Raw genomic sequence first — 14,307 nt, 5'->3', positions numbered from 1 at the left:
TTTGTTGCATAGGGATACGTGTGTCATGGTGGTTTGCTGCACCTATTGACCCGTCCTCTAGGTTCCCTCCCCTCATCCCCCACCCCTCAATAGGCCCTGGTATGTGTTATTCTCCTCCCTGTGTCCATGTGTTCTCAATGTTCAGCTCTCACTCTTATGAGTGAGAACATGCAGTATTTAGTTTTCTGTACCTGTGTTAGTTTGCTGAGGATGATGCCTTCCAGAGAAGCTCCCATAAAATTTAAGAAACAAAATAACAAAAGGTTCTGTTTGGTTTTTATCTTTCTAGATATAACAATAACTTTAAGATAAAAAATAAAATTAAATTAACTGATATGTGGACAGCAAACTGTGTGGATGAAGTGGGAGAAGGCAACACCAATGCCATGAAATCCTTTGTTTTGGGCTGGCCCACAGTGAACTTTGTGGCCACTTTCAGGTAAGAACTATAGCTTGTCCTCTGTTTACCTGGGTTAGCTACTATGATAATTTCTAGGATCGAAATTTAAAAAAAAATTAATCAAATGTTGTTCCTCTAATTTTTAAGAGGGAAATATTTTATTCTGATTGTGTATTAAGTTGATAACTCATCTGTTGACACATACACCCAACCAAAATACTTGTATGCCATATATTTCTCCCAATGGGCTTTTGATTAAAATATGTGAAGATTAATGGTAAATATTGGGAACTCTTGGGATCATGTACCTTGGTTTGACAAGTTATTTTTGTGAAAACAACAACAACAACAACAGGAATATAGAAGGGAAATATATAGAAGGGAAATAGAGTAGTCCCATCTTTAGGACCCCCTCTTCAACATCTCCTTCCTTAATATGTAGGTATTTGTTTTACATATTGAGCTTTCAAGTCTTATCAGTCTTTTCAAACCACTGAAAAAGACTTTCATTGAAGCAAATTGTGTAGTCCAATTAAGTTTCAATAAGTGGTTTATACTCCTGAATTTTTAAATAAATAGTGTTTTATTATACAAATAAAACTAATGTCATGAAATACTGGTTGCCCAAATTGTATAGCAGGTTTTGAGTTGGTGTCTGTAGAGATGTGACAATAGAAAGCAAATGTATGATTTTAAGGAGTCAGAGTTTCCCAAGACTTACTCCTATGCTAGGATGGGGTTGGAGAATGTATGAATACAGAATATTTGTCCTCTTCTAATGAACATGCTTAATTAGCACTGTCCAGTTCAGAGTGAACAATCAAACTCACACCTGTGATTTTGAATAACTGTGTCCCAACCTCTCCAGTATTTGTTTTACACTTAAAGTTAGTGTCCATCACAGGCACATGATGCTTTTTATTCTGCTTCTCTTCTTGCCACCACAAAACTCCTAGGACATCATCGTAAAGCCAGACAACTTAAATTTTCCACGATGTTAATCTTTTGTTAAAAGATAGGCATGTCATTAAATGCTATTATGCACTATTTGGCCTACCACAAGATTTTAAGAACTGATTTGGAAAAAAAAAATGTGTTTTTTTCATTTTCAGCATATCTTCTTTTCCATGACAGATTTCTCTAGATATTATCATTTCCTATTGCTTAATCTCCTTGGAGTTACAGGTGAAAGGAAGTAATTTTAAGTGAGGGTGTGACTACATGACATTTTTAATCAAGGAATTTTCATGAAACTTCTTTTTTTTAAGAAAAGAGGGGAAAATGTGGAAAGAAGTTTTACCTATATTATATTATTTAAACTATGGTTCTTTAACCAAATGATCAAGGTTAATATCACCAGTGATATCATGTAGATAACATGTACTCCTTGATATATTGTGATGAGAAGAACAATTAACCTTGTGATCTTCCTCCCAAAAACCTTTAACTCCAGTCTAATCATGAGAAAATCATTCAACAAACACACAATGAGCTATATTATGCAGGATACCTGACCAGCACTCCTTAAAATCTTCAAGGTCAAAAAAACAAAATCAGAGAAAGACTGAGAAATGGTCATAGATCAGTTACTAAAGAGATATAATAATTATAATGTGTTATTCTAGATTAGCTTCTAGAACAGAAAAAGGACATTACTGGAAAAAATGGTGAAATCTGAAATAAGTCAAGAGTTTGATAGTAATGTACTAATATTGGTTTCTTAGTTTTGACAAATGGGCCATGATAATGTAAAAGAATAACATTTAGATTCCTCTGAACTTAAACAGCATGAGAACTATGTAGGGAATCTCTATATTATCTTTGTAACTTTTATGGAAATCTAAAATTTCTGAATTTATTTTTTTAAAAAAGTGAAGTGTTGAGGAGTTCTGCCTCTGATATGGCAGAGTGAGGTCTTTTGGAGAGGAATTTAAACTTGGAAGTAGGCACAAGTACTGGGTGAGTTTCCTGTTTTTAAGGCCTTAGCCTGAGGGCAGGGTACAGTTACATCATGGTGTAGGACAACTAAAACTGGCAAAAACAATCTTTCTGAGCTGAAGAACCAGAGGACAAAAGCTATGTCATCCACAGCTATTGTGGGATGAGGGGGAGAATCTCAAAAAGGAAAGTAGCAGAGAAGAGAAGCTCCAAATTCTATGTATAAACACTGCCCAAATCTCTGGCTGATCACCAAACCCCACATGCACGAGATAGACTCAGAGCATCTTGAAGCTAAGACTGAAAGAATTGAACTGAGCTGCAACTCATCACAGATGAAATAGAGTTTGTAGCTTCATCTAATCAAGTTAGTTTTATGCTAAAACAAAAATATCAACACTTCCACAAATATAACAGAATACAGTCTCCAAAACAAAACATTTGTAATGTCCAGAATACAATCTAAAATATCTTGACGTGTGAAGAACAAGGAAAAAGATAATCAATAGATACCAATCTTGAGATGATTCATATGTTGAATTACCAGAAAAGAACTTTAAAACAGCTTTCATAAGTAAGCATGGCAGGTAAAAGGAAAATTCAATTTAAATTAATAAAAAGATAGGAAATATCAGCAGAGAAATAGAAAATACTAAAAAGGGCCAAATAAAAATTCTAGAACTGAAAACTAAAATATTTGAAATAAAATATTTTCTGAGTGGCCTTCTTTGCAGAATGGAAATGAAAGAGGAATTGGTGAACTTGAAGATTTATCAATACAAATTTTCTAATCTGAGGAACAGGAAAAAAAAAGATTTTTTAAAGGAAAAATGTGTCACGGACTTGTGGGAATATATCAAAAAGTATAATATACATGTCACTGGAATTACAGAAAGAGGAGCGAAGAAATGGGGCTGAAGAAATAGTGGTTAAAAACTACCTAAATTTGGTAAAAGGCATAAATATACAGCTCACTGAACCCTAGACAGTGTGATTATTAAGAAAACTATACCTGGTCATGTTATAAACAACCATAAATCAAAGATAAGAGAAAAATCTTGAAAGCAGTCAGATAAAAACAATGTATTACAAATAGGAAAATGACAATTTGAATTATTATGGCCCTTTCATTAGAAACTATGGAGGTTAGAAGACAGTGGAGCTTTTTTTTTTTTTTTTTTTTTGAGATGGAGTTTTGCTCTTGTTGCCCAAGCCATAGTGCAATAGCATGATTTCGGCTCACTGCAACCTCTGCCTCCCGGGTTCAAGTGATTCTCCTGCCTCAGCCTCCTGAGTAGCTGGGATTACAGGTGCACACCACCACATCCAGCTAATTTTTTTTGTATTTTTATTAGAAACGGGGTTTCCCCATGTTGGCCAGACTGGTCTCAAACTCCTGACCTCAGGTGATCTGCCCGCCTCAGCCTCCCAAAGTGCTGGGATTACAGATGTGAGCTGCCGCGCCCAGCTGACAATGGAATATATTTTTTTAAAGTGTTGAAACAAAAACCTTTTAACCTAGAATACAATATTCAGCAAAAATATTATTTTAAAATGAAGGTAGAATGAAGATTTTTTTAAGAAACTATAATAATTTATTACTAGCAGAACTGTCCTGCCAAAAAAAAAAATGTTAACACAAGTTTTTCACACTGAAGTGAAATACAAGAGGGAAGCTCGGATCTTTAGGAAGGAGTGGAAATCATTGGAAATGTTAGGGAAATCTAGGTCATCATCCGTTTAAAATTCCATCAGGTAGCAGGTTAAAGAAGCAGTCTCTACTATCCAGTTACTATAATAACTATTTTTTGTAAATGTAGCCAGACACAGTGACTGGTGCCTGTAATCCCAGCTGCTTGAAAGGCTAAGGTGAGAGGATCACTTGAAGGGAGGAGTTTGAGACCAGACTGGTCAATATAGCAAGATTCTATCTCTACAAAAAAGTCAAAATATTATGCAGGCATGGTGGCATACACCTGTAGTCCCAGCTACTTGGGAGGCTGAGGTGGAGGATTGCTTGAGACCATAGACCTGGGCAACATAGACCCCATCTCTAAAAAATTGTTTAAATTAGCTGAGCATGGTGGTACCCATCTGTAGTCTTAGCTATTTGGGAGGATGTAGCAGGAGCATTGCTTGAACCCAGGAACTCAAGACCGCAGTGAGCTGTGATTGCACTACTACACTCCAACCTGGGCAATATCTCTAGCCTGAGCAAGACTCGGTCTCAAAAAAATAAAAATAGAAAGTAAAAACTAATAGCATTGAAATCTAAGACTGACAATTGCCAGAATCTGAAAACCTCCCAATTGAGTCAAATTGAGGAAAGAGCAGACAATCCATGTGAGCTTTTCTTGCTTTACTTTGGAAAGCAGGGTAGTCACATCTCAAAAAAGCCCAAAAGGAGTTTCATCTCTATCACTACATATACTGTATCACTACATATACTCTATCACTGCAAATACTCTATCGCTGCATATACTCTATCGCTGCGTATACTCTATCGCTACGTATACTCTCTCGCTGCGTATACTCTCTCGCTGCGTATACGCTCTCGCTGCGTATACGCTCTCGCTGCGTATACGCTCTCGCTGCGTATACGCTCTCGCTGCGTATACTCTCGCTGCGTATACTCTCGCTGCGTATACGCTATCGCTGCGTATACTCTATCGCATGCGTATACGCTGCGTATACTCTATCGCATGCGTATACTCTATCACTATGTATACTCTATCGCTACATATACTCTGATTCACCAGAAAAATAGGTGCTGCACCTTGATTTCACAAATAATGGTATGATAGAATGGGAAAATTAGTCAAAAGGCACAGGAAGTACTTGAATCTGACGATGGTCTGTCTATAAGAATCAGAAAATAATATTTTAACTTAAGTACCTACTGTGAATCTTAGACTACAAACTCAGGTATGCGTGTTTATTTATAGATCAAATTAAAACTCATCTTAAACCCCCATTTTGCCAGGCTGGTAGGAAATCAGATTTTCTTCTTTACTGGAACTGCTGTTTTTATAAGGTAGAACTAGAATACAGGAGACTTCTAAGATGCCTCCAAAACAGATAAAGGGCTTCTGACTTTAGTCTATTGTGGTCACTGTTGACATTTTTTTCTATGCCCAGAGTGGTCCCTGTATATCCAGAGATGTTCTGCTTCTTTGCCATAAGGGGGGCAGGGGGTGGGTGTAAGGTATCTTTGCCAATATAAAAACTTTGGTGCCTAGGACCCAGCCTCCCTAATGACTCCTTAAAACCATTTCCTCTGGGTTCTTTCTGTTTCCTTAGGGTACCTTAACTGAGTGACATATGGTTCCCGGCTCACTCTCAGTGATGACAGGCCTCTATCTCCTCCATAATTTGAGAGAATCTTCTAATCTGCCATGCCCTTTTTATTTTATTTTCCAAGATACACTGCTTTCTTCTGTCCTGGATCTCACTGTCTTTTTAATGGGTTTAATTATTTATAAAATGCAGAGATAGTCATTGACTTTGAAGTACTTCTATTTTTAGTCCTGTAAAAATGCCTGAGATTAAGAATTACTAAAGAAAGGGAGTCCTGGATTCAGGTATAGAGTAGGGGGGAAAGGGAAATATACAAGAAGATTACACAAATCAATCTCCATACATTAACCTGACACACTTCATAATTTATATTTTGAAGTAATATATGCTATTTATTCAAACAAGGGAACACAGCAATGAGAATGAATTGGCCAGGCACAGTGGCTCACGCTTGTAATCCCAGCACTTTGGGAGGCCGAGGTGGGTGGATCACCTGAGGTTGGGAGTTCGAGACCAGCCTGGCCAACATGGAGAAACCCTGTCTTTACTAAAATCTACAAAATTAGCCAGGCGTGGCGGCACATGCCTGTAATCCCAGCTACTTGGGAGGCTGAGACAGGTGAATTGCTTGAACCCAGGAGGCAGAGGTTGCGGTGAGCCGAGGTTACGCCATTGCACTTCATCCTGGGCAAAAAAAAGTGAAACTCCATCTCAAAAAAGAAAAAGAAAAAGAAAAAAAGGAGAATGAATTATCTAAAACTACATGTGGTAATATAATTAAATCTTATAAACATAATGTTGAAAGAAGCCAGACACAAAATAGTATATACTTTATGGTTACATTTATATAAAGTACTCAAACATGCAAGACTATTTTGTGCTATTGGAAGTCAGGATAGTGGAAACTACTGCCTGGAAAAGAATATAAGGGACCTTCCAAGGTGATTTTCTATTTCCTGATCTGGGTGCTGGTTTATGTGAGTGTGTTCAGTTTGTTAAAATTCTTCAAGCTTGTGCATGTAAGCTTTGTGCAGTTTTCTCTATATATCTTTTATTTCAGTTAAAAGTTAAAAAAATACTAAGAGTCTTAAAGGGGCAATTTTCTTTAACTGCTTTGAAAAAAGTTAGCAGGTCTGAAGCAAACCTCTTATCTGTTTCTCAACAGATTTTTGCTAAATAAATCCAAGATTTGACATAAGTGAACCTAGAAAATCTATTTTAGAAAAGAGAATACATCAAAAGATAGTAAGGAATTGTGAAAGATGGAAAATGTATGCTCAATGGTAAAAAAAAAAAATGTGATACACTTTCTGATGACAAATCCTGGGAGATTGCTTATGGAGAAAATTGCTAAACAACAAAGTTAGTGAATAAATGTATTTTTGGAAATAATAAAATAACTAGGATTTCCAACATCTCTAAAAAGATTAGAAAACTAGCCAGGCCTTGTAGCATGCATCTGTAGTCCCAACTACTCAGAAGGCGGAGCCAGCGTGATCACTTGAGCCCCAGGAGTTCAAGGCTGCAGTGAGCCATGATCATGCCTCTATACTCCAACCTGGGCAACAGAGGAAGACCCCTGTCTTTAAAAATATGAGAGAGAAATATGATTTTAAAAGCTTGTTAGTGACAAGACCACAGAGGAATAAACTTTAAATTATTTTTAATCTGAAGAATTAAATGTAATAGTGAAATCAGCATAAAAATTAATACTAATTTAGTTGCCAATGGATTGATCTTAGAAGGTTATAGTTATTAAGAATAAGTTTTCAATGAACTAATTTACTAAATCATAATCTTGCTGTATGTATTTTTTTTTAATGTTTCTTTTCCTAACAACAAACTGGTTTCTGGGCAAAGAGATTTCCATCCACATGCCAAATTTCTCTTAATCTCTGTGTTCTCAATATTGAGCATACTTTCTATTTGTATGGCCGTTTGAGCTACAAAAATACTAACCCAGTTTCATAGGTGTAGAAACTGAGGCTTAGAGGTTAAATGACTTGTCCATGATTGTCTAGCTTGCATATAATTTTGAAATCAAGTGTTAGATTCCAAATCAAGTACTCTTTCCACTATAGGAACTCTCTCACACTGATATAATGCTACTTGTAAAAAAGCAGTAAAGTAGAAAAGAGGGTTTGTCTTAGATCCATCCAAAAGGATTTAATAAAACGACATTTGACTGTAGTTTCTCCAAAGGGATATTTCCACTGCAGAGTTCTCTAGAACACAATTATGCCAAGGTTGCAGCTTATGTGTGCAACTGTATTAGCAACAACAGACTGTTGATATTTTCATCTGGATTGACAATCCTAAATCTGTTAGCATTTGTATTTTATGTGGTTTAATTTTTCTCTCCCATTTTCTTTGATTGCAGTTCTCCAGAACAAAAGGACAAATGGCTCTCTCTCCTTCAGAGGTATTTTTTCAGTATTCATATGTTTAATCTTTAACCTTTAATAAATGAATTAAGACCTTTTCTGCAGAGATGTGCCCCAAATTATTCCCCTTCTCCTTAGTAGAAATTGTTCATTTGTCCTCTAAATAAGCTGCTGTTTATATTGTACACTAGCTACTTACTTGCTACAAATAATGTTCTCTCATTATATGTATTTCTTAACTTTCTAGGAAGGAGAACATTGAGGTCTAGTTAAATCATTTTAGACAGAAGTTAGTCAATAATCTCTCTCTTTCCATTGTCTCCAGCCTACCAATTGGAGCTAATAGTTTCCTCAAAGTATGTATTAAGTTTCCATAAATGCAGGGTTTTCTGCTAAGCACCTCAAAAATAATGGTAGTTATTATCCCTACCATTGAGCATGCAGACTAAAATGATTGACTTAGGCTCATCTGTTAGACTTACAGTCCTTCCCTCCCTCCTGTCCTCTCTCCCTCTCCACACAATAGGATAACCAAGATTTACACCCTACTGGGGAGTTAAATGAGAAGTACAAGGCCATTGCTTTGGTTTGACGTTGTAAAATATTTATTATATATGTTCGTATACTTATCAGTAAGGTGTTGGACCTGTCCAGAGAAGACAGACATTACCCAGAGGTGGCCTAACCTGATTGTGCTTCTCAAACCTCACTTGACATGCCTGTCCTATTTTTTTGTGCCCATGTGTAATGTCCTGAAATTTTTTTTATTCTCTTCCAACCCATAATATAATCTGACTTTGCTGAGTCTTCTTATCTATCTTTTTAAAAAGTAGCATATAAGTATATTGGAAATATTAGCAAAATAAGTTGATTTTTAAAATAAGCTATTAGTGAATTCCATCTGACTCAGTGTTGTTTTGGGTTGTTGTTGCATTTGATTAGATACATCAATCTAGAGAAAGAAAAGGACTACCCGAAGAGCATTCCCCTCAAAATCTTCGCCAAGGACATTGGGAATTGTGCCTATGTAAGTGTTTCTAAGCCAGAAAATTAAATTCCAAGTCCCTGCATAAGACAGAACACTATGGATAAGAAGAGAGACAGGCAGGCAGGCAGGCAGGCAGACTGTGTACGTGCTATGGAAGGTAGGCATTTAGAAATACCACAGGGGGAAAATGCATTTTCCTGGTTATATGTATGTCTTCATATATATGAAAAATAAACCCTAGAGAAAATAAAGCAAGAGAAATTCATATGAACTACAGTATTAAACTTTTACGCTTGGAAAGAACATTGCTTGTGACATGTCTCTTTCCTCCCTCTGGCACGAATATTTCTCTGAATCTTTTCAATAGCAGCTGCAGAGGCTTGTAGTAAAGCTGTTTCCACAAGGAGTATTTCCTATTATTATTAAGCAATTTTTTTCCCAACTTGTCACTTCTTAAGCAGAAAGTGGTTTTGAAAAGTTCTTCATTCTTTAAGTTTTTAGGAATTGAATCCCTTAGGTTAATAGGAGGATGATCTAGGAGAGGTGACATTTTTAAGGGATCAGCATTTTACTACTTCACAATGTTTATCATATTAGTCAAATAAATATTAAGTCTTTAACCCCAGCTATTATGTATAAATTGATGACTGAAATCATAGTACGAGATAAATGTTATCAATTATGAAAAATATGAAAACTTATGAATGTTTTATACTATCAACTGTCATACTTCACAGCAGCTCTAGATCACACAGAATAGTTTTATTTATGTGTGGAAAAATATGTAGTGCAAAATAGTTATGTTTTGGCCAAAAGCAAAAGTTATGCAAATGTTCTGACCAACTCCTGAATGCCAGATGTCACTGCTTGAGGGAAATACTCAAATTTTTATAGTATGAGACTACAGAGATCTCCTGTAGCAATGTAAAACAAAACAAAACAAAAACACTTTTTTTCTGTCTGCTTTGATTCAGTTGTGGCAGTTGGTTACATTCAGGATTTCCTGGAAAATCCCTTAAATTTTTTTTGACACTTTCTTTTCAGTATATGGAAAATGTGTACTTGAGAAAGGACTGATGTCCCACTGTCATTTTGGAAGAGAAGATAAGAGATGTGGTCAGGTTGGGTGCTCTGTTTTTATCACTAGTACCCTGGTTAAGTCAAGGATGATGTGACGTACTCTGTCCTTTGCTGTCTAAAGTAGCTTTCATAACAAGACTCTCATTCAGGGAGCCCTGCCTCCAGAGCGATTCCCCCAAATAGGAGTGCATGTGTGGGAAGCATTCTTTGTCTTTGCCCTCTAGTTATACACACCTTGTCAGTAAATTATGCTAATATGGAACAAAATTGCCACATTTTCAGTTTTGTCTGTTATTTGTTTACTTGCCAAAGAGTTCTATCTGCTGAAATTCATTTGTTTTGTATACTGGAAAGGCATGTAGGAAAAAAATATACTTTCTATAATTATGTTTTGAACATACGTGCCTAGTATTAAGAAAAACTACTATCTTAGAAACCAGGTTATTGGGAGGATAGATTCTTCATGTTATAAGACTTCATGGGAGAGTTTCTTTAAATTAAATGGAAAAAATTTTAGACTTTTTAAAAATTATCTCTCAATTTAAAGCCCAGTATATCTTATACCTATGACACTCTGGTAGAAGACAGACACTGGGTTGAGTGCTCCAAAGACTCCCTGTTTCACTCTGAGACAATTTTGCACAATCCTTGGGGCTACCAGGAACACAGTTTGAAATTGTGCATTTAAAATGCTTTTTTAAATTAAAATTCAATTAAACAATTTTTAGAGGCAATTTGTCATATCAAATAATTCACTCATAGAGAAGAAATTCTGTTAATGGAAGGATAAATAATGAATTATCAGATTTCATTTACCTTTATTTTTATATCATTTTCGTATTTATGCTACTTTTTTGTGCCATTTAATCCTTCTCTGTCAGGGACACAGCCCTAATTGCTGATTTAATCTTATAATTCTCATGTGTAAAACCTATGTATGTAGCAAGTTTTTTTTACAACATGACATTGTTTTATATTTAAATAATGTATTTTGGAATTCAGCGATCTCTATAGATATCTCAGAATCTTATTAACTCTTTTTTTTTTTTTTTTTTTTTTTTTTTGCGATGGAGTCTCGCTGTGTCGCCCAGGCTGGAGTGCAGTGGAGCGATCTCGGCTCACTGCAAGCTCCGCCTCCCGGGTTCACGCCATTCTCCTGCCTCAGCCTCCCAAGTAGCTGGGACTACAGGCGCCCACCACCATGCCCAGCTAATTTTTTTTGTATTTTTTTTTTTTTTTTTAGTATAGATGGGGTTTCACCATGTTAGCCAGGATGGTCTCGATCTCCTGACCTCATGATCCGCCCACCTCGGCCTCCCAAAGTGCTAGGATTACAGGCGTGAGCTTGTTAACTCTTTTACTGTTTGCTGCAAATTGTCTATTTTTAAGTAAAAGTATTCAATATAGTTTAGCACAGAGCTATTACAGATATTCTATTCATTGGCAGAGTTTATAATAGAATTGAGGTTTCTAAAATTTTCAGTTCTTTCTTCTAGACTCATTGGTTTTATGTCCTCCAAAGATTTCAACAATTAAAATCTTAGTGGCCACAGTGTGTGACACATGGAAAGTTCCCAATAGCGACTTTTTAAAATTCTAAGCTTTAAATGTCTTTTGTAACCAGTTATTATCCTGATTTTACCTAACCTGACTTTATACCACGCAAAGAAATAAAACCCTGTATTGTGAAAACACTACTAAGGAAGAAATAGAAAGAGATTCAGCTCTTGCCTTTTTTTATTACCCATTGCCTTATGGAAATAAGACAGAGGACCAACCTCACTGATTTATTTTTTTAATTGGGAGCTGGGTCCATGTACTCTCTCTGAAATATATTTAGTCTTTCTTATTTGCTTAAGTTTTATATTCTGTAAGCCATGCATCCTTTAAGAGAAATGTTTTATTAGAGGGCATAATTTATGAGAGAATGAAAGCAAATTATAATCAAAGGTTTGTGTTCTACCTAAATCTTATGCTTTACTTTGTCCACATTTGAAATCAACATTTGCCTTTCGATAATCATTTGACAATGATTATTTGTTAACCTGTTTTAAAATTCATTATTTTATAGCTATATTTCTTATTTTGTTTCTACAGTCTAAAACTATAACAGTAATGAATTCAGATACAGCGAATGAAGTTATCAACATGTCATTACCAATGCTAGGGATAACTGTAAGTTATTCTGCTAGACATTCTTAATTAAAAATAAACTTTGATTATTTAAATTTATGTAAGTATTTTCCTTCCATCATAAGACAGCTGATTATTAGAGATACCAAAGTCATATTTTATTCCCCAAAATATAGAAAATAAGAACAGTAAAGCTTTAATATGATTAATATATGGGTGGTGCTGTTCTCCTATTTTAAAACCTGTGTGAACTGAAAATTATAAGATTGGACTATAATTTTAAAGTGACAATATGTATTTTATTATATATGCTGTATATATATACAAAAAATTTTTTGGTATAAAGTTCTAAATAAAGTTTCATCCTCCTTCTCCCCTTGCTACTGGTCACAATTTGACTTTTCCCCTATATAATTATCCTGTTATTATCCCAAGACTCAATCAGTCTTAGGATGACGAATTCTGAAGAATTTGCTCTATAATAGAATTTTTACATAAAACCATATTAGCTGGCTACAAGTCCTAAGGATGATATGGCTAATACCTCTGATAAATTGGTAAATAAAAAGACAAGCTTTGAATTAGATCATGGATTTGGAGAGCTTTAGTGTGCACACAACATTCTTCCGTGTTTTACTTTTAGCTTTGTACCTTTCTGTTTTCTGTGATAGAGGTGAATTTTTGAGAATTTTAGGAGTGGAGAAGATTAGAACATTTGAGGACGAGGTAGAGGAAAGAGAACTGGAAGACTGTCATCATCACCTTGCTACCAGTTGTATAAACCCCACAGAATGAGTACTTTCATTAAAGGGAATGACTTTCAAAAGGATGATAACTAAAGGAAGCACTTAAAAAACACTATTCCTTGAGTGAGATTATCTGTAAATATGAAAGTACACTGTATATAAGCAAATCTAAATACAATTAATAATACTGTGGAATACTATGGCATGTCTTAAATATGTGTCACGTTACATCATTCAAGGAGCACTGTTTCCAGAGCAATTCATGACACATATTTAAGACATGCCATAGTATTATTAATTTTGTTTAGATTTGCTTATAAACAGTACTATAGTAAGCCCTTTAGAACTCAGGGCAACCAGAATTTGGGATAATCTGATAATTAGTTAAATTTAGTAATATAAATTTGATTACATTTAAAATATATGCAGTGGGTAAAGTAGGCACCTCCATTAATTTCTAAGCTATATGAGTATATTTTGGAAGAAAGTAGATAGTTTTAGAGGTATGTAGAGGAATTACTGACATGATTCATTCTTTTAACTATGCTTTTCCTTTGGATAAAATTATTAATCTCCTCAGACCAAAAAAAACTGTTAATTTAATTAGGAATTGAGACTATTTGGTTATACCAGTTTTAAGGGATTATTATTACAGTGTTTTCAGACACTATATAAAAAGAAAGGATTTTTATTAGATTGGCCTTCCTATTTACAATAAATTTTTTGACTAGGAGGGATGGGGCAGGGAGGAAGTAACAGATAAACTGAGTATGGGGGGTGGAATGGTTTTTATGGTATTGTAAGGGCAGGGCCATGATTTTTTATCAGAAGCTAAAGGTAAGGATATGAAATATTGCCAACAGGCTTACCTGTTCTAGCTTCATTTAAAACATTTCTGTTTTATCCCTCCTAGAGGATTCAGCGAAATCTGTATAATTTAGTATCATTTCTTTCAAGTGGGATTTATAATGATGCTGGATTATAATTCTGCTAGTGAACAATTTTATTGTTTTCTATGACTGGGCCTATTCTCTAGAACAGAATTCTTGTCCTTTCTTTCCCCAGGACTGAACTTGCCTAAACTAAAGCCAGTAGAGGTTGTGCCAATTACTTATCTCCTCAAAGTTTCTTGGTCATTCTCCTGCTCAGAAGCAGCTAAGCTAATAATCAGCCTTTGAGATATTACTTTTTAATCATAGACACAGCAGTGTTTGTGGTTTTCTGGATAATAAGGTTGTCTTTGCAGGGGCATGTTGGAGGTTAAGCCCAATATTCTCTGAGAAGTGGAGGGACATAGCAGAAGTCAGGACTCTAAAGAAGAGATTAGCCTTTAAGAGCCGG

The 14,307-nt window shown here is 35.3% G+C and overlaps 1 protein-coding gene across 2 annotated transcripts in view; it reads left to right on the top strand.

The window, feature by feature from the left end:
- Positions 1-14,307, top strand: part of ARHGAP20 (Rho GTPase activating protein 20) — a 133,675-nt gene that overhangs the window by 85,650 nt on the left and 33,718 nt on the right. For both annotated transcript variants that reach the window (XM_002822442.4, XM_002822441.3), the window contains exons 4-7: positions 290-439; positions 8,016-8,057; positions 8,962-9,046; positions 12,185-12,262. In XM_002822442.4, the coding sequence (XP_002822488.2) occupies positions 290-439; positions 8,016-8,057; positions 8,962-9,046; positions 12,185-12,262 (355 nt within the window). The remainder of the gene's footprint in view (positions 1-289; positions 440-8,015; positions 8,058-8,961; positions 9,047-12,184; positions 12,263-14,307) is intronic.

The sequence above is a fragment of the Pongo abelii genome, chromosome 9 (genome assembly GCF_028885655.2).
Source record: "Pongo abelii isolate AG06213 chromosome 9, NHGRI_mPonAbe1-v2.0_pri, whole genome shotgun sequence".
Taxonomy (NCBI): domain Eukaryota; kingdom Metazoa; phylum Chordata; class Mammalia; order Primates; family Hominidae; genus Pongo; species Pongo abelii.
Note: the sequence above shows the minus strand (reverse complement) of the source record. Positions and strands in the feature narration are given on the sequence as shown.